Here is a 23,630-nt window from a genome sequence, read left to right on the forward strand (position 1 = left end):
CTCGTAACATGTACAAGTTTGTAAGAAAGTTGTTTTGGCCACGGTGCAAGGAGTATTTCCAACTAGTTTTTTACACAGGGCCCTATTCTCTTATAAGAATTAAGCCCTTGACTTTAGATGAGTATCTGTATGGGTCATTGCATGCCATGAAGAAGGAATTTGCTGCAACTGATATTGACAGTATACTGTATTCTCTTTCTGATTTATTTGAATGCACACTTACTAAGTATCAAGTTATCAATTAGACATTCCAGGGACATGGTACAGTGTCTGCCTATAAGGGGGTTAGAAATTCCCTGGGGAGAAAACACACTTAACGGTAATTTAAAAAATAACAAGCTAGGTAATATTTTGTAAAAAATAAAAATTGTATTTAAGTACAAAAAATGCATGTTACTAATCTTGCAGTAGGAGGCCAGGAAGGGGAGATTTCCACAGTTTGAACTAGTTAAGGATTAGTTATGAAAACAGTGCTAAGGGTGGGGGATGCCTGAGATGAATCAGAAAGAGTAGATAGAATCAAGGTGGATACGTAAGAAGACTGAGGGTGAGGAAGGAGGGGCATTTCAATCATGAGTCAAGACATCTCTTTCCACTTGCTTTAGCTCTTCTGTATGACATCAAAGAGATGCCTGCAGCTGCCATTCTAGTGATGAGTGGTCATAAGAGAAACATCTGGATGGGGCTAATAAAAAAAAAACATTAAAACCCCAATCCAAAAATAATTAAAAAAATAAAACCAACAGTGCAGGCTTTCTCTTCTCTTCTTTTGTTTGGTGCTCATGAGCTGCTATATGTGGAAATGAGCCAACTGCAGAGAGATGGCTGAAGAAGGCAGGCAACTGGAGGCAGTTAAATAGGATGGCCTCTATTTATAGAGGCTGGGGCTACACTGCAAATAGGACTTTTCCTGGTTGGAGCAGATCCCCAGTACCACTTGAGCTGGAAAGCAAGGATAACATCATTTTATGAACTGCCCCCACAGTACACTGGAAGGACTAGGGAGATAAAGTGTGATCTGTAACAAAAGTGAGCCTAGAGTTGCATATGTATCAAATTTTCACTATATTTAAAAGTATATGTTATAGGTACAGCATGGAATTGAAGCTGGATGCCAGAATCGAGAGCAAGAATGAAATCTGCATTTACATTCCATAGTACTCCTTTTCCCATGGTCTTGGTAGTCCATGGAAAAAAGGCCGAAAGGCTGAGCTATTAAACTCCCCACTGCAGGCTGAAAGTTGAGGGATGGGAGATGGAGCAAAGCGGGAACAGAAGGAGCAGCTGGTCACGTTGAAAACTCTTCGGGTGTGCTGGGAAACTCACACTTCCTCTTCAGTGTAGAAGATGCCATTAGCAAACCTTTTCATAAGAGGATTTGAAGGATCCACTGACACTTTCATATTCCAAGAGTTTTCTTTCAGAGCAGGTCATTTAATATGCATCAACCGTGCTGAATGAAAAACCAGAGAAAATAAACTCAGAAACTGAAAAACTGCAAAACTTAAAGTGTTGGCGGTAAAGATAAATTGTCACTAAAGGTCAGAAGCAAAGGAACTCCGTATTTCAGATGAGTTACAAGATGCAAGTCATTCAATGAGGCACAGGAATGAGAAGTCAACCCCAAAGCCCTGCTCCTCACCATTTCAGTTGCTTACCACCCAGACATGGTGCTAAAACACAGACCCTGTTCAGGTCTGGGGGGACCTGAGATTCTGCATTTCTAACAAACTCTTGGGTAATGCTCAAAGCAGCCAGACCTCAGAACCCACACAGAGAGAAATTTCGACAGTACAGACTTTGTCTTCAGATCTAATGAGTATGAAGGGCATTTTGATAGAATTTGAACAGTGGAAAGTCAGAAATGTATAATAAGACATATTTAAATGGAAAAAAAAAAATCAGAGATAATCGAAACTCGTGAAAGGTAGTGCAATAGTAGTTCTGAGGGCCTGATGCTGGTGGGATATGATTTGAGGAGGTGATTAGTTTTGTGAGAAAAAAAAAATGACACTTATGTATGTGTGAAACAATTGTCTTATTCTTGGAAAGAACAAGGGAGAACCAAATAGGGTATGTCTTAATAACACCCTTCAAAAGAAGAACCAGATTCCGAGACTCTGCTCTCATGATGAACTGCCAGGGTAAACCACAGTTCAGCAGCTGCAAGCACGCTTGCCAATTACAGAGATAAAAATGTTTCTGAAAACAAAATTTCACGTATTCCCCCCCACCCCTCTGAGGTTGGCATCGTATCTTCCTGTGTATCTTGGGTGTAGCTTTTACCGGGCAGAATTTAGACACTAGAAACCAAATGAGGTGGTAAACAGAGCCAGTTTGCAGAAGAGTCAAAATAACCCAGCAAGAATTGAAACCACAAATGCCCTAACAGTCAGTCATTCACCAACCAAATGCTAATAGGAATTGGCACAAAGGTCTATGCAGGTTAGCTCAAGGACTTAAAAACTGATATGCAGTGTTGTGTGTGATGGTGTTCATTTTACCTTTGGCTTGTTTTAGAAACACATCCTACCTCTGCCACCCCACCCTTCCTCAGTGTCATCACAGAATGGTTTCAGTGCAAAAAACTTACAACACTGGGGGAGGTGGGTATCTGGGACTTATTGGGTTGGTCAAAAAGTTCGCTTAGGTTTTTCCGTAAGACCTTATAGAAAAACCCAAACGAACTTTTTGGCCAACCCAGTACAACTCCAACCTCGGTCTCAAGAGATCTGAGTTCTAGAAGCACAGATGTTAAGATCTTCAGATCATGATGGGTGACCTGGATCATGGTCTTTGGATCTAGATGGGTGCAAATCTCAGCTCTGCCATTTATTCAGTGACCTCAGGTAGTTAAGTTCATTGGCCCTCCACCTTAAAATGGAAAAATTAATAGTACCTACATTCACAGGCTTATAGGCAATCTTTAATGATGTAAGACATGTAAGACACTCAGAACAATGCACAGCATGGAATTACTGGTTGATAAATGTCTGTTATTATTGTAACTAACTCTGTCACTAATTCAGGCACTGTAAGAAAGATATTTAATTAAAATGGAAATAAAAAAATTCCTAGAAGCAAATGACAATGAAAACATGATGAACCAAAGCCAATGGGATGCAGCAAAAGCAGTTCTAAGAGGGAAGTTTATAGCAATACAACCCTACCTCAAGAAACAGACAAACAAAAAAACGTCAAATAGACAACCTAACTTAACACCTAAAACAACTGGATAAAGAAGAACAAAGAAACCCCAAAGTTAGTAGAAGGACAGACATCATAAAGATCAGAGCAGAAACAAATGAAAAAGAAAGTTAATTAGCTCAATTATCAAGAGAGTATGAACATCAAAATCCTTTCCAGAACTAAAATTCTATGATTGTATGGTCACTTTGGCCAATAAATTTGAAACATCCCAAGGCATCTGGGCAAATAATTCCTCTCTGCTAGGTCCTTCTAGAGTGTCTGGTAAAGTATTCAAGACCTGTGTTGATGGAGCAAACCTTTCCTTCCAACTTCTGTTCACAGCTCACACCATGGGCTCCAGGTAGCTCTACTCGCTGGCCCCTGAATGTGCTTTCAGAGTCCCAAGATCATGCCATTTACATCATTTCCTCTCCAGACTGCCTTCCCTGCTTTCTGTCCATACCCCTAAATCCTATCTATCCTTCAGAAACTAACCCAAGTTCCAGCTTCTTTATAAGGTTTTCTGCAATCACCATACTTCTGTATTGAAGAAGTCTTCAATATAGAATTCATTGACCATTACCATATTCTGCCTTCATTCTTCTGAAATTTTTTCCCTATATTTGTTAACTTTCTCAACCCACTCCAGTATTTTTGCCTGGAGAGTTAGATGGACAGAGGAACCTGGCAGGCTACAGTTCATGGGGTCACAAAGTCAGACATGACTGAGCTGTCACTCCTTAGCGTTTCAACTAGATAATAAACTCCCTGAGGTCATGCACAAGGATTTACTCGTCTTGGTATCTCAGTCAAGCCTAGCATTTCCCCAACACACAGGTGTTTTAATAAACAGCTATTGATTGGTTCGTTGTAAAAACCTGTGAGGCACTTAATAAGGCAATTAGCTTAATATGGAACTTCACTTAATGCTAATACTCTTCCTGCCAGCATCTCTGTCTGCCCCTCAAAGACATCTGAAAAATTGATCTGCTTCCATCTAGTGGCAATTAAAACACAGGTGGTTCCTGTGGCCAGAAAAGACTTTCACTCAATGGGTGTGAGCGTGACAGAAATCTATCTTGTGGATTTCCTGCCCACAGAGATAGGGATGTCAGCCTAGAGAAGGGTCAAGGATTCCCATCTACATTATCTAACAGGAGACAGGGAGAGCAATAAAGGAAACTTCACTGGCCCTATGTCCCCATCCAGTTACCCCTCCTGACTCTCTCATCTCGCCTCCTTCTAGCCAAGTTTTATAAAACAGATGATGCATATCTTCTGCCTCTATGTTTTCATCCCCACTGATTCCTCAACCCCTGGCTATAGGACTTGCATCATGAGCTCAGCACTGAAAACAATTTCCCCACTGATACCCTTACTATATCTAGTAGAAACTTATTGGTTCTCCTTGCAGTATTTGAAATAATTTTCATTTCCTGCTCTCCTTAGGATCATGACCACACACTCTCCTCATTTTCCTTCTACCTTTCTGGTAATCTCTCCCTGTTCTCCTTTACCTCAGCTGACGTGTTGATATTGACCTTCCTCTGGCTCCCATCCTCTCTCCCACATCCTCTTTGCTTCTCACACTGTACATACTCCCTTGGTGACTGTACGTGTTCCTAAGATATGGTTACCTCCTGTAATGTGAGGACCTACAGATCCATTTCTTCTGCCCTAAGGTAGCCCCTTTGGGGCAGAAGAAACAGGCAGATAGAACCAACAGACTGTGGTTGAACCACAGACACCTAAACCTAAACAAATTCAGGTACAAAACTGAACTCGTGATCATCACCTCCAAAACTTCTCATTCTTTTGTGTTCCCTTCTCAGTAAATAATAAAACAGAGATGGTAACCATCCACCAGATCCCAGATCAGAACCATGGCAACTTATTTGAGTCTTCTCTGTCTTAATCAATGAATAATCATATTCAGTTGATTCTACCACCAGTTATCTCACAAACTCATCCTCATTGCTATTGCCCTAGATAGGCATCATTGGCTTTAACCTAATAACTTCAAATGCCTCCAAAACAGTTCTTTGCCCGCAGACTCACTCAACTCCCATGTTTACAAACTTTTATGGATAGTGATCCTCCCAAGATGCAAATTTCAGCATGACATTCACCTGCTTCAACCCCTGTTAGTAATAACTCAGTGACCTCAGGATTAAGTCCATACTCCTTTGTATGGCTTATAAATTACTTTATAATAGCCTCTGTTGCCTTCTGTCTCCCCAGGTTTTCTTTTGTACCCTAAGCTACAGCTCAGTAAACTACTAAGAACTTCTCAATAACAATCTGTGGTTGGTAGGATGGTTGCCTGAACAAGAAACCAGCCTCCTAAGGGACCATCTTGCTTCATTTCCTCCAGCATTTGAAAAGGAGCCCAGTTGTCTGGCTGGGCACCTCGTCTGTCACCAAAGTCTCATCTTTGTTGTTCATTTGACTTATACTTTCCTTCCTAAAATTTCAAAGCAAGTCACCAAACCCTGAAACAGAAATGTTTTGTTGTCTTCATTTCTGCCAGTTGGGGCCTTATATTTTCATATGTATGTGTTTTTGCAATTGAAGAAATCTGAGATTCAAGACCAAATCAAACAACTTCCCCTTCTTTGGGGGAAGCTATAGGTAGAATTAATGCTCCCCACCTTTCCCACATTTCTGAAGGTCAGTGCTTATCAGAGGTCTTTTACCCTCTTGTACTAGTGCTGCAGGTTCAGGTTCTGGAAATATACCATTTTCTTAGAACCTGGGATTCATTAGTTTTTCAATAAATAAATCCTTGTTGACTTGATTGTTCACTGAATACTATATTTACCATTGCCCTCATGTTCAGTCAGGATAAGAAGAAAAAAACTATAATGCTTCCAATCCACAAAGAAAATTCTGAAGCAATCAGAAAAAGCTGTCTTTACATAAACTGTCCCTTCTTAATAATTACTTGTTCATTCGTTCAACTCCACTAGCACTGAAAAACCTGACAGCTATTAAGGAAGCTTAGTAGATTTATTACTTTATCTGGAAACTTCATTTATCCCATGTAAATAACTGTGTGCTTGCATGCTCAGTTGCTCAGTCATGTCCGACTCTTTGCAAAGCCACAGACTGCAGTCCATCGGGCTCCTCTATGTTAGTCTTCAGGCAAGAATAGTAGAGTGGGTTACCATTTCCTCCTCCAGGGGATCTTCCCAACCCAGGGACCAAACCCACGTCTCTTACATCTACGTCTCTCACATTGGCAAGAGGATTCATTATCACTGAGCCACCTGCACAACCCATGTAAATAACTACTAAGGAGTTAATAATGTCTCTAGCTATAACAGGAAGTATCTTACAGAGGTAGAGAATAGATCAACAGATGTAGAAACTTCTTTCTGCTCAAACTTACCTTCTCCGAGACTTTTTGCCTAAAAAGAGAAGAGAAAAATGGTATCAGCAGAAATAGGCAATTTCACTATTTTATACTTAGAAGAGAAGGGAGATTCCCTGTCTCAAAACAGTTTTTTGAAGAGTCTTATGTTAGGTGGACCTCATCGGTGTCTAAGGGGATTTGAGGTCCTGACTTAATGTTCTCATTTGAGCTTTGGTAGATACTCATTCAGAACAGACCCATTAATGCAGATGCATCTTAGAGCACCATTTCATCCTTGGTGCTGCTCATAAAGACAGAAGGCTTCAGTCTGAACTGTCTGATGATCAAGGCCCCATGTGCCCATTCTTGTGTTTACCTATTCTGATCTGCCATCTCATCCTACCTAAGAGACTCAGCTGCAAATACTGTAAGAATATGTATTGTTACACCTCATGTCATCTTCTCTGTGAGAATATGCAAGAGAAATTTCACTCAGGTCTCAGTAGTAGGAACTACACGCCTCATCTCTGTAACCATTGTGTTCTTATCTTACAAACACACTGAAGAGTATTACTGTTTATGTGTCCGTTGGCTGGCTGCAGGAAAACAGGCGTATCTGAAAGCTCTTTGTCCCTGGCTTTGACTTATTTGTGGTATTCTAAACCTTGACCTTCTTTTTCTTATTTTTAAACTTATTTTAATTTGCTGTGTTGCATGCATTTGAGAAACCATCTTACATTCTTTTTGAAAAAAGCAGAGTATAAATAAGTGAATGAAACTGCAGGGTTAGGCTCCAGAGGAAACAAAAGCAAAAAATGCTTTTTGAGGAGGAAAAATATCACTAGGAGGCAATAAATTTCTGTGACTGTTAAGCTGGAGCACTAGATGATGAAATCTGGGTCCAGGTCCCTTTTTGCCAACTTAAGTGTGTCTTTGAATAACTGTTTATTCTAAGTTACCATTTCTTCATCTGTGAAAGAGGCTGATAATTGTTTTCCTCACTGAGTTGATAAAATGTACTCAAGATATTTAAGTCAGGGCCTAGAGCATAGACAGTGCTCAATTCTTGTTTTAAACTTTTAAAATGTTAGAAATTGCTATTTTAATTACTTCTTCCAAAATTTAGCCTGCCAGTGACATGAGCCAAAAGCATTTGAGCAGGGAGAAATAAATCTGAGTGAATTTCAGATTCTGTTCATTTTCATACAAATATATTTTTCTCTCAGGAACAATGAAATGCATAACAATACATCAGCAAGAAGCTGTTCCTATTGAGAGAGTTTCTTTTTCAAGAAAAAGGGAACTGAGGGGCATCTGTTCTGTTTTGTGCCCAGTTCTCAGCCTGTGTGTTGCTTCAGGTGGAAAATTCTTCTCAGGGGGAGGAGGGGTGAGGAGGAGAAAAATAGAGCCTCATTAATCTGAAGACCAGTGGTTTTAAGGGGCATATTTTGATGGAAGTCTGATCTCTGACCCTGGCCCCTGGTGATATGAAATTTTAGAGATATGGCCTAAAACAGCATTGCCTCAGTTTCCTCATCTACTGAACAGGGCCAGTGATGCTGACTAATCAGAAAATGATGATGCTAGGAGAAAAATATATATATTTCTAGACAAGCCCATACACAGGGAAGCATGTTTCTGGAGCCCACCCTTACTCCTTTCTTAGGAAAAAAATAAAGAAAACTCAGGCAGGGGCCAAAGTACAGGTTCAGAAGATCTATCTGAGGACAGGATGGGGGTCAAGACTGTGGTCATTTTATTGGCTACTCTGCTTAAAATATTCACTTGTCCCTTTTTGCAGCTTTCAGAACCCCAAAAGCCTATATACAATTCTCAGATTGATGAATATTGGATGCAGGCAGATTTATTGGCTTTGACCTGTCTTCTTATACAGGCATCAGCTCTATTTATTAGAAAAGCTCTAGGGGCTTCACCTGGGAATATATCCATCATTTCTAATCATTGTCTCTACAGGAAAAACATTCCTTTTTCCAAGAACTAACAGCTAAAAATTTTTAGAAGATAAAGCCACTTGAGAGTTAGCAATATCAGAAGGCATTTCACCAGTGAGGACGACTGAGCGTGAGACTAAAGATGCCCTGACTTCCCTACACAGTCAGTGATCTTGCAGGGCTTCTGTTCGCTCATGCTTTTTGTTGGCATAACTGTAACTAGCCTAACTGCCCGTTATCTATTTCCTGTTTGCCCCACACTGATTCCCACAGTGGGGGCACAAAGTTTTCAAGGTATCAGTTTGAGATCTTGTACAGAAATGACTCCAAGGTAAAAAAAAATTAAAAACAACCCCACGGCTTTTCTCACCACTGGTTAGAATACAGCCTTAGGTAGAACCTGCCTCCTGCACCCCACTACTAAATACACACTTCAAATCTGTTCTTTTTATTCCACTAGCACTTATTGAAATATTTAGTCATTTGGGAATATCTCCTTACTAAGGAACCTTCCAGCTCCACTGTCCTTAGTGGTTATTTAAATAATAGCCGCCTTATCCCAGAGGGTGGAGTTTAACTACCCCATCTATTCTCTACCACCTCACTTCTGTCAATGTAACCCAAGGAAGGAGGAAAGGAAGGATGATTGTGAGACAGGCTTTCAGTCTTAAGGGAAAGGATAATCAACAGTAGGATAAAAATCTCCTTCTTCTCTTGCCTTAGTGCAATATTTAGGTAAATAGCATAGTACTATAGGATGGTGGGATTCAGTCTCAGCTGAAGTTGCAAAAGCAGAAGCAGAGACCCTTTAACTGCTCAGGACTCTTCACTTTACAGTTAATGAAGTTCTTGCACATCAGGAGCAAGAACTTCCATTGTATTTCTGGGTAGGTTATAAACTGATCTAGTACCCCTGGTCTGGGCTTCCCAGGTGGTGCTAGTGGTAAAGAACCCACCTGTCAATGCAGGAGATGCAGGAAAGGCAGGTTTGATCCCTGAGTTGGGAAGATCCCCTGGATAAGGGCATGGCAACCCACTCCAGTACTCTTGCCTGGAGAATCCAATGGACAGAGGAGCCTGGGGCTACAGTCCATGGGGTCACAAAGAGTCAGACACGACTGAAGTGACTTAGCATGCAAGCACCCTTAGTCTTCTATTTGGAATGAAAGATCAGATCATATCAGAGGACCATTAAAGATTGGCAGATAATATTACTGCAATTGCCAGTGAGAATGGGTGGTGTAGCAGTCTTTACATACTGTATTCATGGAATATAATACATACTAATTAATTTGATGGAAGTGAAATTAAAATGGCACTCAACTGACCCCATAGAGGTAACACAGAGCAGTTGGTTAGCCATTGTTTTGAGGTCATTGATGGCCCCTGAAGTTGAAGCAGGGTTATCTTTAAATCTGCCTAATGTCTATACTCATTATACTCTTGAATGTTTCTGCCTGATGACTTTGGCCAAATGTGGGAGCACATACAAGGCTTGCCTGACTATGGGCCTATAACCAGCAGGTTGGTTCCACTTGAGGGTTTGGACACACTCAGAAGGGCAGTGAGGGGAATGATGCTTCTGTTCTTCACTGATGGTGTTTTGCCTACTATGCTAAGCAGCAGACACTAACTTCTTGAGGCAGTCCTCCTTATTCTCTTTTCTTTTTCAGTCGAGAGTGGAGGGGAAGCATAAGTACGGGGTGCATTTGGTTAAACCTGCGACCTTGGTGAATAGACACAGGGATGAAAATGTGGGGATTTCCCTAAGGGGAAATGCAACAACTCCCACACATTAGGAGCCAGACAGGTGTCTGACTCTTGACAAAGTAAAGGTATTTGGGAGTAGTGCTTTGAAAACATTGCGTGCATGCTCAGTCATGTCCAACTCTTTGCAACTGCATGCACTGTACCCACTGGGCTCCTCTGTCCATGAGATTCTCCAGGCAAGAATACTGGAGTGGGTTGCCATTGCCTACTTCAAGGGATCTTCCCTATCTAGAGATCAAACCTGCATCTGCTCCATCTTTTACATTGGCAGGTGGATTCTTTACCACTGCGCCACCTGGGAAACCCTTTGTGACATTAAATTCACTTCCTAGTAGAATTGCACTGAAGTCAAAAGCATGTGGGCTCTTATAGGACCAGATCACACATTCTTTTTTTTGAGAATTAAATAATAGCAAAGAACCATTACAATTTCTCATATGTCTGTTAATACCCTTGCAAGACACTCAGGTAGTAACAGGTACTTGAAGATAGTAGGCATTTTAAAAAGACTTGTTAGATGAAAAGAAAAAATTAGCCAACTTATTGTAATGAAAGTCTGTACTGGGCTGCTTCATGCATCTCTAGGGACTGATGTTTATAGACCCAAATCTTGGTATTCTGCTTTAGTCAAAGCTCTCATACTTAATTTTCTGTGGGTTTCCACATTTTCTTCCACTTGAAAGTTGTATTATTTTTACATGAAGGTAAACTCACATACTTTTTTTTAGTCTCCTTGCCAGGCAAATGATAAATATCAACCCAGAGAATACGGTAACCATGACTGCCACCGGGATGAAGAGGGGGTTATAATCACTCTCTTCGTTTATTGAGATAGTCCTGTTTATTTCTGAAAGAGAAATCAGTAAAGCATTTAGATGAGGCCACAAGCATTATTTCCTTAGTGCCTTTTCAAAACATTAAACTTTCTTCCTCCTTACATCTTCTAATAATTGTCCATTTGACGCTATTAGAAAAATGAGGAAACTGGCCTGGGAAAACACATGATAAGTGTATGGCAGAAGCAAAGACTAAACTAGCTTTTCTGGCTCAATGCCTACAGAATCTCAATCCTCAGATTTGTGAGTCATAGAATTCCTGGGAGAGGTACCTAAATATTTTGGTAAAAAGTGGTCATCATTGTATTTAGCTCCATGATCTTGTTCACTGCCTAGGACTCAAACACAGAGAAGAACTAAAAAGTCTAGTACGACTACAGAAAAAATAAAAGCCAGTGATCTGAACCAGGTAACTTTTCAATCAAAGCAGTATTAAGGCTTTGAAGCAGCTGTACAAACATAGGCACATACAATTCCATGCCAAGGACTTGCACTAATTTGTCTTTCAAATGCTGTCGTCCTACCATTTCCCTCTACTTCCTTCACAAATAAATAAAAGGATACATCTACATATCCTCTCATAAGGGTGAACTAAGTTCATGTGGGGACCTTTACTGAAAAAATACTGATACGAAAAAATTTATCTTCTGATACCACCAGTTGAAGAAACTTACTTTTGCATATTGGCACAGGGTCTCACTGTCCCTTATTCTTCACATCACTTTGATGAACCCTTTCAAGGTGTTTCCATCCCTACACCCAAATGTGTAATCGAAAGAAGGTGCAATTCCCAAACAGAGGGCGCCTAGGGCCCGTAGGAGGTTAAGGAGACAGACACTAGCCCAGCCTTTAAAGGAAACGCCCCCGAAGCCTGCAGTACGGTCCTCCTCTAAAGACCCCAGGCCACCTCCCCCAATTCCCTACTCCACTTCCTGGCCTCAGACCACAGAGAGATCAGCTTCTCTCTTAGCTTCTACAGATCCTACCACTTAAAGACTGCTGCCGTGGGATGAACTGGGAGTAGCACTGACATATTTACACCACCATGTGTAAGTGTAAATAGCTCTTGGGAAGCTGCTGTACTCTGTGATGACCTAGGTGGGCAGGATGGGGGTGGTTCAAGGGCTGAGAGAGAGGAGATATGTGTATACTTAGAGCTGGTTCAGGTTGTTAATATAGCAGAAACTCACACAACATTGTAAAACATTTATACTCCAATAAAAATAAAATAGAGCCTTTAAAAAAGGCAAAAATAAAAGAGTTCTTTCATTGGTGTTGTCTTGGGGCAGACACGGGTAACTATTCTGCCAGATGCTAATTGAACATGGGTTCATTTAGCTTCTGTTGCCAGGCGCTGTTAGGTGGAAGGTAGACAGAGATGAGGAAGACACAGTTCTTCTTAGGCACAGACAGATTTGGGAGGCATCAACTTTATGATAATTGAGAAGTATCCATTACTTTGGGAATTAGGTGGTCATCGGTGACTTCTGTGGAGACTTTTAGCAGACTGACAGAGAACTGAGATTGTACTGGAATAGAAAAATGGATAAGAAATAAGTCAGTAGAGACAGTGAGTTTAGATGGTAAGGGAGGAGGAGTTGAGAACAGGCTGGGAAAAAAAAGCAATCACTGTCATTGAAGGAAGAGGAAAGAGCAGCCAAGGATTTTATGGTAAATCAATGTGTATGAATTTATTTTTAAGCTACATATGTCTTAGCAACAAAACTTAAAAGTTTAATATTTTTTCCCACCATCTGCTTATTCATCAAATACCTCTGTAAGTGTTGAACATATTGGGCCAAACTTACTTACTTTGACATACTGGACTAGGGCTGGACCAATTTCCAGACAATCCACAAACAGTTTTTTTCTCCCCAGTTAACTCAGCCTCTTCTGAACAACTGAAGGTGCATGTGGAAGAAAAGCCGAAGTCGACAAGGGGGTGATTACAGTCCATGGTTCCCAAATTGGGTGCTGTTAGAGGCTCACATTGAATCACTTCAATGAAAAAGAAAAAAAAAAATCAGTATTTCTGAGCAGAGACCCTCTGTGAGGAACAGCTTTTAGCCAAACTGGGGAACCACTGACATGAATCTAGACATTTCTAATTTCTAGAAATTACTTCTGATGATGCTTCCAGGCTTTCTTTTCTTGAGAATGATGGAGAGTGGTGAGTCAGAGGTAGAATGAAGAGAACCCAGAAAGCCCATGGTGGGAGGGGAGCAGTGGGGCTGGGGAGAGGAAGGGAGAGCTGGCTGTTTCATGTTGCTTCCCCAGCCCTGGTAACTCTCTAGCTCTTCTGGAAGCACCATGCTATGTGGCCTTGGCCTCAAGAGCTCTTATGGTGCATTATCAACAAAGACAGAGAATTTCCTGCCTTTTACCTGTTCTAACATCAACCCAAGAAGTCTGAAAAACACCCCCATTCTCTGAAGCAAGTCCCTCAAATTTTGTAAAATTTAGCAGGTTTGTCAATTAGTTCTATGATTTCAAAAATGATTTGAATAGTTCTTTTGAGAATTAAACCACTTAAACTAGTGAGTCAAAAGCATAAAGGTTGACTATGTAACCAAAACTTCACAAGTTTAAATACCACCAGTTTTTTTTTCCCCTAAAGAGATGATCTTGACAGTAAATAAGGAAAAAAAAAAAAAAAACACAAAACCCACCATGTTTCAAATGAAAAAAAAAAATCAAGAAATTGTTATGTTTGTTTTTCACAGATTTTGCTATTCCCCTGAGAGTTCATGGAGGAGGAAAGGTAAAACATGATTCTAAGAATAAACCAAATAAAACAATCAATAAAGACCTCCAACCCCACCACCTCGCAATAAGGAAATCGTTTGGTGTCAAGCAGGACACCATATAAAATAAGTGTTATTGAAAGGGAAGAATAACCAAAGTTCAACAGCAGTTCAGCAAGACTGATTATTCCATAGCAATGAGAAAAATAAAAATAAAATAAAAAATACAGTATAAGCACACTGTTCTGCTGAAAATTATGTGTGTGTGTGTATAGTGACATAGTCTCAGAGATAGTTGGTTGTTATTTTTTGTTTGTAGTTTTTCTTTTAAATTAGAAAAAATAACCCCTTTGAAAAGTATCACGGTAAAATCTAAGTTTAGGTTAAATTATGTGTCAAAAGAGGATATCAAATTCTTAGCAAGGCTCCACCACATTTTCTTAGTTTATAAATCCAGGATTGCCATGACAACGTCTCTGATATGAACATCGGCTCACCTCGACAGGTTGGTTCTGGAGATGACCAATTTCCAAATGGTCCACAAGTGGTTTCTTCAATCCCCATCATGTCTGTTCCCTTAGAGCAGTTGAAGGCACACTGCGACGTGAAGCTGAAGTTTCCCAAAGGGTGAGTACAGGCCATGGTACCCAGCTCTGGGGCCTCCAGAGGCACACACTGAGTCACTTCAATGAGAAAAGAAAGCAGGCAACAGAGTTAAGAGGACCTGATGACCGGGTCTGAATCTTAGCTCTGATATTTGATAACCAAGTATCTTTAAGCAAGGTGATTTAACCCTTCCAGCTTTAGTTTCTTTATCTATAAAAGAGGGATCATGATAAATGTATTGACTTCCCAGAGTTTGGGAATTAAATAATTTAATGAAAGTCAAGGATTTAAAGTCTGGTTCATAGGAAGCTTTTAATGAAATATTAGCTAATCTGCATGCACATAATCTTATTATCTTTGGCATTACCTGGACAGAGAACTTTCAAATGTAGACAGGTTTAAGTGGGAATGACCAGCTTGGTTTGGAAACAGCTACCACATTAGAGACCCTAAGTATGCTAGAGTGTTGGAAGTAGGAGGTTCAGAGAAAGGCTGGGTATCCGTAACTGTCTTCTCTACAAGAAGAGAAGATAAAAGCTTTAGGAAGCATCTAAGCCTGGATTCTGTCTTCACTGTCTCTAGCTCAGTTCCAGAACTTTGGTTCTTCTGATTTTGACAGTCCTTTGCAGAAACTGTGTCTACTTCCTTTCTCTGATCAGTGGCATAATAGATTAAATTAAGATGTGAAATTCAGTCTTCATGTTTTAGGTCCTGCGACATCATTTAGGCAAATATTGCAACTCTTGTGTCTTATTCCTTATCAAATGTGAGCCATCATTTTAACCTTGCTCTTAAGAGATCAATGAAGAATTAAAGAATGAATTCAAGAAATTAGAAGAATTTTAATATTTTCCATCTACAGTACAAGTCCAAATGAAAGTCACTTATGTTGTCCAATTCAGTTCATGCCCACAAGCAGGTGCCTAAGTCTCAATCTTACAGATGCAGTGATAAATAAAATACTGACTGATCTCAAGTTGCTGTCAGTCTGCTGAGGCATACAGACAACTAAATGGATGATTCCAACAAATGTCAGATAAATAAGAAACAAATATGTGGAGCTATTGGAACACAGAATAGGGATGCTTAGCCTGTCTTGGCATCCAAAGAAAACTTCCAGATAGAAATGGTCCCTGAACTATTGTCTTCCAGTTGAACAGGTATTTTATCCATGTGCAAAATGAGGAAGCCATGAGCAAGTCAATGAGCTACAAAGCAATATGGTAAGTGTGGAAGACTACAAGCATTTTGATGTTAATACTGGAAGGAAAGAGGAAGCAGGGGATGGTGTGAGAAGAGATTAGATAGAAAGACAGGTGCTAAGGCAAAAGGCCCCTATCTTTTCATCAATTTAATGAGTATCTACTATATATCAAGCATTATTCTATGCCTTGAGGAGTTCAGAGTTCAGATTTCATCCTATAGGACAAATGATGGGTAGAAATTAAATGGTGTGTGGCCACATATGTGTGATGTTTACTTGATTTTTTTAAATTGATCAGACTGCCTATAGTATGAATAATGTATTTGAGGGGAGCTAATTTAAAGATGTGGAACTCAGCTCAGAAATTATTGCAGTAATCTAGGAGGAAGATAATGAAGGCAATAGTGTAGAGTTAACAAGTAGAAGACAAGGTGGAGAGACATTAAGTTATAAAAATGAGTAGTGTGTTACTTTGCATAAATGTAGGAGGAGGTGAGAGAGTTTTATACCAGAGTACCCATATAAATGGTGGTACCACACACTGAGATAAGGGATACAAAAAGGAAAGCTGGCTGGGAAAATTGATTTTTCAATGTTTGGGGCATCCCAAAGATTATGCTTAGCATATTTGGAGTTCAGGACTAGAAACAGATTTGTCTGTCCAAAGCTCACATAGATGTGTGCGTCCACAGAAATTGCTAGGTTTGACCAAAAGGGACATGTAAAGTGAGAAGAGCAATGGATGAAAGATGGAAGATAAGAAATAGCAATAAATATATGGGCTTGAGTAAGTTCCCATGAAGAAACCCAAGGAGAAACAATCATAGCTAGAAAGAAAACCAGGGAAGAGTGGTATGATGAAAACCAAGACAGAAAAAAAAGAATAAAATGTTCAAAAAGGAGTGAAATGGGCATGCTGATGATATAAAAATTTTTTTTTAAATTTAGAAATGGAGTGAATGTAAAGTATTAGAAGTCAGAGCTTAGGAATTGAGTGAAATGAGCCAGATCTGTTCCAGTTGGTTGATCATATAAATTTGTTGAAATTTGTTTCACTGTAATTCTTTATTCATTGCAAACACTGCTTTTTTCTTACTATAATTTTCTATTTTATGCCCCAGATACTTCGAATATAGTTTTGAAACTCCACCAATATCAATCAAAGGACTTGAAGTTTCTTTCAGTAGTGAGTTGACTAGGTCAAAGACTCCATGTCTTTCAATCTATGTATTCTTTCCTTTCTGTTTCTACCACCACGACTCTGAATGATTTCAGTGGACTCTTAATGATGCTCTCCATCATCCCATCTTCTCTCTTTTTTGTTCTCCGGTCCATCTTATGTACTGCTTCTAGGATAATTGCTCTAAATGCTGGTGTTCAGATACTAAGTGGTTTCTCACAATCAAATAAAGGCTAGAGATTTTTATTAGGCAGTTTAGGAAGTCTTCACAGGCTTCCTCCAGCATGTCTGGCTTTCCATCAGATTAAATTATAAGCATGTGTAATTTCCACTGTGTGCATGCTCAGTCGCTAAGTCATATTTGACTCTCTACGACCCCGTGGACTCTAGCCTGCCAGGCTCCCCTGTCCATGGGATTTCCCAGAGAAGAATACTGGAGTGGGTTGCCATTTTCTCTTCCAGGGTATCAAACCCCCGTCTCATTTCCTGCATTGGCAGGCAGATTCTCTACTGCTGAGCCACCAGGGAAGCCCATAATTTCCACTAGTTAACTGTAAATCCTTTATCTCTAATAGATTTGTCCTCATCCCCTAAAATGCCAGCCAATGTGTTGGATTTATTATTCTATTTTCTGACAGATACTTATATATCTTTATGTGAATTTTTCATTTTGGTCTTGCCTTTATCATGATCTTGAGGATAATGTAAAAAGGCAAGATGGGTGACTCAGCCTTCTAATGATAAATGGTATTGTTTCCTTCCGATTCAGGGTTCTAATGAACCCAACAAGCCCACTAGCTTATGCATTCCTTAACAGCAGGAATCTATCAGGCCTGATTCATTATTGTAATCCTTACAGCTTTTATTCCAAAGCCAATGCTCTTGTGGCACTCAAAAGGACTTGTTGAGAAGTGAATTGAAACTTCATGCTGACTTGTGAAATCTTTATGTAAAAGTAACAATATTGTGCAAGCATGGCCTACTGATCAAAACTTCTCTTTTCTCAGAATGGCTAGTATCATTTTCCTCCAACCAACTTCCATAAACTATAATACTTTATGTAGGGAGAAACAAAGAAACAAAAGCAGCTTACCGAACTGACACTCTGTCCCATAGTACCCCAAATCACAGTTGCAGGTGTAGTTATTGATGACTTCCACACATTGTCCATGGCCGCTGCATGACCAGGGTTTACAAGAAGCTTTAAAGGGGTCAGAAATTATTTTTAGATGGATACTATTTTAGTACTCCTAGTCATTTCTTTAGATATAAGCAACTTTTTGGCTGTGACTATTTTAACAAACAGGGAAAAATATATTTGTACTTTCATACCATTTTTGCATAAAAACCATATCTTAAAAATTTTATTTATACAAAATAGTTGTCATACAGCCATAAACATTTGTTTTTAGAATGAATTTACGGAAGCTTATACTCTATAACATTTAGGGGAAACAGTGATATACATTGAATCTCTTAAAATTTCTTTTTTTTTTTTTTGATGCAGTAAGTGGATTAAGTGATAACCTGACCCGAATCACTTCTGTAGTATGTTTGGCAATCCCTTTCATTATAGAAAGTACTAAACAAAAATTAGAGAATCTGAACTTACTAAATTAGTACGTACATGAGTGCTCAGTCATATTCAACTCTTTGTGACCCTATGGACTGTAGCCCACGAGTCTCTTCTGTCCATGGAATTTTTCAGGCAAGAACACTAGAGTGGGTTGCCATTACCTACTCCAGGGGATCTTCCCAACCCAAGGATTGAACCCGAGTCTCCTGTGTATTCTGCATTGGCAGGCAGATTTTTTACCACTGAACCTCCTGGGAAGAAGCCCTGCTAAATTGGTAGAGAGTCCAAGTGAACAAGAGACTGAATGAATGTTTCACTGTTAAAAATAACTTGGAAAAATACTGATTACTTTTGAACTGTCACCATTGTCTCTACAGAATACCACATTGTCTCTACACATACCACAGATAATGAAACACTGCAAAGTTTCATTACATAGAATTCTATAAGATTAGGGCTCCCCAGATGACTCAGTGGTAAAGAATCTGCCTGCCAATGCAAGAGATGCCAGAGAAGAGGGTTTGATCCTTGGGTCAGGAAGATCCCCTGGAGGAGGAAATGGTAACCACTCCACTAGTCTTGCCTGGATAAGCCCATGGACAGAGGAATCTAATGGGCTATGTAGTGCATAGGGGCATGAAGAGTTGGACATGACTGAGCACTGTAAGATTAGGCCAAGAAGGACACATGTAGCATCAAGTCGCCTACTTCATGAGGAGGAAACAAGATGTGAGCCTAAGCTCTTGGCCCTCTGCTTCCACTTCCCTGCCTTATTATCAGGGACACTCACTGTCTAGCTCTTCCTCTTTACTTTCCATATGGATTTGTCATCTTAATGTAAACTGATTCAGGGATATAGATTTGGGGCACAGGGCCTAGTCTCACCCACCAACAATGCTCAGACGTGACAAGACTCAAGCTTATTTAGAGCACTGGCCCTATTTCAGAATGCCCTAGCAGCTGCATGTGGGCCCAGGTTCCCATGGGGTTGGCGCGTTGGTTCTCTGCACTCTGCGCCCCCTGAGAAGTGCAGCGGTCCGGTCCATCCCTACCTGTGTAGCAGAGGGCTGTCTTTGCTTTGTGGCAGGAATCATCATTCCATTTCCCCGAGTCTTTGACCCTCTTGATGTAGATTTCCACACAGTCTTCCTTACTCTTCCTGTTGTTGGGCTCCCCTTCGCCCCAGTTCTTTGCTTCTTCAGTGAGAGATTTGTTGGTTCCCACCCAAGTCCACACCCCTTCTACTTTCCGGATGCCAATCCAGTAGTAAGTACGACTGAAGGGAAGCGTCTTATTCAGGTATTCGATCTCTCCCTTGTTTTGTATGGCAACTAAATCTGTGTAATTTCCCCTGCAGAACTCTCTAGCCTTTTCCCAGGGCATGGGTCTTCTAGAATAATGGTAAGTCCAGCAATCGGTTCCACGATGCGCAAAGAAATCTGAAAGACATCAGTGTGAACTGTGTAGCCTCATGGTTATAGCTGAAAAGAACCTAGAACTAATCCAAGCTGAGCCTGCCATTTAGAGACGAGGAAGCTGACACCTCAGGAGGGTAAGTTACCTACCTGCTTGACGTCGTGGAATTAGTCATCTGCAGATCTGAAGCAGAACCTAGGACTTCTAGTCCCAGTCACTTTTCACCATAATATGGAATACTTTTGCTCATAGCTCTATTTTAGATGAATTTGGTGGCTTTCTAGATTGATTTTCATAAACTAGTTTTTTTCCTCAAAAATTATTTCCAGTAAAATTTAACCAGCATATTTTAGAAATTCATATTTCTTAGTGGCTCTCAATCATTTAAAGTTAATTTAAGTATAATATCATATAACTCTAAAATTTACTGCCCACTCTTTTATTCTGGGATGATTTCCTAAAGACCAATATTTATGTTTCTAAAGGAGAAGTAAAATAAGAACAGGAATAATGGCATACTTTGAAGTAGTCTCTTTTATATCAAAAAGATAATGTTTTGCCATAAAAGAGCTGCTTCTGAGAAAACAGACAGCCCAAGCCTTATATACAAAATAGAAGAAGAACAATTTACAAAACCAGATAAGGTGGGATTATGAAACTGATTTTAGATTTTGTTACACACACAAAGATACTCAACTGATGGTGTTTAATAATTACATGGGTGCTTCAAATATGAGGGCTTTGAAGAAATCAAAACCAACACATAATTACACAATGACACTATAGTAATATAGGCCATTCTAAGCATGGTATGAGCTAAGTGAAGCACCATGATAGCATAAGGTGCAAGTTTTCACAGCCATCACCATTTGCTGAGTTTTCACTGTGTAGGGCAAACACTATGGAGAAATATCAAAGAAAACACAGATTCAATTTTTACAGTTTCCTAAGGACTCTGAGCAAGGAATAACAAAGGCAAAGAATACATAATTAATCTTGATAAAATTAAACATATATAAAATGTACAGAGAACTGGGAAACAGTTATGATTAAGGAATAAATAATATCATAAAATAAACCCTGCAGGCGAGGGTGGGTCAAGGCTAGGAGTTCTCTGAGGAAGGAAATATTAAAAGTGAGAGGAAGAAAAAAGATGTTTGTAGAAAGGGTAGAATTAGCAGCTATCTACCTAATACTTTTACCTGCCACTTTTACCTATGTACACTCAGTAGAATATTTACCAAAAACTGAACATATGTTTTTTAAAAAGCTTAGCAATATATAAAAATCATAACATACCACAACAGAGCATAATCCAGACCCACAGTTTAAAGACATTCCATAAGTCCCTCTGAGCATTTTGACATTTCCATGGACATAGCTGCAAATAGAATACAAAATTTTACTCAGATTTATACTCTAAATCACCATTTTACAGGTACCTTGAAGAGGTACTTACAACTTTCTCAAAGTTCAAAGTATAACATGTATGCCTACTAACCTTGTCTGAGGTAAGAGATTTCTCAGACATGGGTGAAAAAGTAGAATTAAATTTGCCTCAAAACTGGTATATAGTTGATTTTTTTTTTCTCCTATTTTAACCTGAAGTTGCTATTGTTACTGTTCTGATATTTTTTTCTACATTTCAGTAACTTTTTGTATCTACTTATCAGCCAAGCTGTCAGATAAAGCTATGTGATATTTAGTACATATATTTTTAAAGTGTTCTTTATCCTTAATTGGAGAAGAAAATGGCAATCCACTCCAGTATTCTTGCCTGGAGAATCCCATGGACAGAGGAGCCTGGAGGGCTACAGTCCATGGGGTTGCAAAGAGTTGGACACGATTGAGCAGCTAACACTTACTTACTTAGTCCTTAATGAACTATTAATGTCTAGATTTAATATTAAAATCTCACACTTGACTATGATGTGTCAGTACTCCAAATTCCTAAAAGAATTAGGTAACCAAACAGACACTACTGAAAGAAAGGAGTTCATTTTTTCTCAACTAAAGAGAAACACATTTTGAGCAACTCAAATGACAAGACCATAAATTTTCTTCACACCGTTACATCATATTTTCTGAAATGTATCAATTCTCAGATAGCACCAGCATTCAGTCACAAGAGTGCTAATTTCCGCAAGATAGTAGTACTTCTTCAGGAACCCTCAGTAGAGATAAGTTAAGGAGAGGAAATCAGCACCCATGAGAAGAGAGATTCTAGGAACACTTTTTAATTTAGACTCAGCAATTTTAGTTTTGGCTTTTTTAAACCAAAAATTAAATGTGCTGCTTCTTGTCCTTTGCCACCTGCCTCTGCATCCCAAGACGAGGTTCTATCTGAGCATCTGGACATATTTTAGGCTGAAAAGCTTACCATGGCTTTGCTCCGTCCTTTTGTAGCCCTTCAGCCTCTCAGCTCAGCACCACAGGTCTCTGGGTCCTTGCCCAAGGCTGGGTGTGCAGGGAGACTGCACTCACTGTCCCCAGAAAGGCTTACTTTCTTTCATATCTCTAACCAAGGCTCACATCCTCCCCTTCCCCTTCTTCCTCCCCTTCCCCCACCTCATCTGCACCTCTTTCTCCACCCCTTTCCTAGTCTTCGCTCTAACACCAACCCTAAGAAAAAAAGGAACCGCAGACCCAGGACGTTAGTGCTGGATTTTCCTTTCTTCCCTCTTTTGCTCCTTCCCTCTTTCCTTTCTCGCTTCCTTCCGACCTCCTCCCCACCTCTTCTCCCCCTTCTACTTCTTCCTCTCCTCCTCCTTTCTCTGTCTCTCTCTCCCTTCTTTCTATAAGTATTAGACTAGCTCCTGGCTATCCATGGTAGAGAACCCCTGATAGTTTCAAGCACCACACACTCAAAATATTACTATTTTGGCCGGATTTATAAAGTCTCAAACCTCAGTGTTTGTGTGCTCGATTGTATCCGACTCTTTTCGACCCCATGAACTGTAGCCCACTAGGCTCCTCTGTCCATGGAATTTTACCAGGAAGCATCTCCTTCCATTGGCAGATGGATTCCTTACCCCTGAGCTACATGGGGAGGCCCTACTAAACTCCAGTAAAGCTAACCCAACAGACTGGATTAAGGGTAGCTCTTTCTCCTCCCTCTTTCCTTGCTCACCCCCTAGTGGGCATTCTTATCAATGGCGCCTCCTGAAGAGAAGCGACTCTAGCTTTTTGCCCTAGCAGGTGTCAGGGCCTACAGGTATCTTTGTATTTCTAGACCTAAGATGTAAAGGAGATAGACTGCATGTAAAATCAGGACCCGTATAGTGGAGGGCAATGTAAAGGACGAGTTACTGACATAGTCAGATTAACATTTTAAAAAAGACAGTAACAACAACAATCGTGTAGAGCTCAGCACTCCATATTTATCACCTTATTTAACCTTTATAAAGCTTAATATCACTGCTCTCCAGTAATTATACTAAATAGTACCACTTAAAAATTATTATATCTAAGCAGTAATATTTTTCCAGTCGTATTAAAACAATAATCCAGTAATTATATTAAATATTACTGCTCTCCAGTGGATATAATTATTATCCCCATTTTTTAAAGTCTCAGAGAGGTTAAAAAAGGTGCTTTAGTCACAAAGGTAGTAAGAGGCAGGGCTGGGGCCTTGAACCAGGGTCAGTCAGTTCTGGAAACCATGCTGTTGATGGTTAAGCTGCAATTCTGGAAGGAACCCAGAAGACATGTTAAAGTGGGAACCAACCTGGGAGCTAGAAAACCAAGAAATGGCAGCGCTCCTGCTATATATAGCCCCAAGACATGTCTAGACCTGCGTTTC

General features: G+C 39.9%; 1 protein-coding gene across 3 annotated transcripts; it reads right to left on the reverse strand.

Moving 5' to 3' along the window:
- Nucleotides 1-347: 347 nt before the first annotated feature.
- Nucleotides 348-22,367, reverse strand: SELL (selectin L). 3 transcript variants are annotated; one of them, XM_061160283.1, is made up of 9 exons: nucleotides 22,209-22,367; nucleotides 21,128-21,209; nucleotides 19,465-19,851; nucleotides 17,930-18,037; nucleotides 14,344-14,529; nucleotides 12,915-13,100; nucleotides 10,985-11,113; nucleotides 6,581-6,599; nucleotides 348-1,453 (listed from the first exon to the last, which is right to left on the reverse strand). In XM_061160283.1, exons 1-9 carry the CDS (start codon nucleotides 22,209-22,211, stop codon nucleotides 1,435-1,437), a joined length of 1,119 nt encoding a protein of 372 aa, XP_061016266.1. In that variant the 5' UTR covers nucleotides 22,212-22,367; the 3' UTR covers nucleotides 348-1,434. The 3 variants fall into 3 exon arrangements, with proteins under 3 accessions (XP_061016266.1, XP_061016268.1, XP_061016267.1); XM_061160285.1 differs by lacking the exon at nucleotides 10,985-11,113; XM_061160284.1 differs by lacking the exons at nucleotides 348-1,453; nucleotides 6,581-6,599; nucleotides 10,985-11,113 and adding an exon at nucleotides 12,355-12,631.
- Nucleotides 22,368-23,630: the final 1,263 nt, after the last annotated feature.

This window comes from Dama dama, chromosome 14 (assembly GCF_033118175.1).
Source record: "Dama dama isolate Ldn47 chromosome 14, ASM3311817v1, whole genome shotgun sequence".
NCBI lineage: Eukaryota > Metazoa > Chordata > Mammalia > Artiodactyla > Cervidae > Dama > Dama dama.

Excerpts from the sequence above, each read along its gene's own strand:
- SELL (XM_061160283.1), bottom strand. Across the intron at positions 13,101-14,343 it reads TCCAGAACCAACCTGTCGAG|TGATTCAATGTGAGCCTCTA; the intron begins GTGAGCCGATGT and ends TTTTCATTGAAG. Across the intron at positions 11,114-12,914 it reads CCCTAGTCCAGTATGTCAAA|AAATAAACAGGACTATCTCA; the intron begins GTAAGTAAGTTT and ends TTTCTCTTTCAG.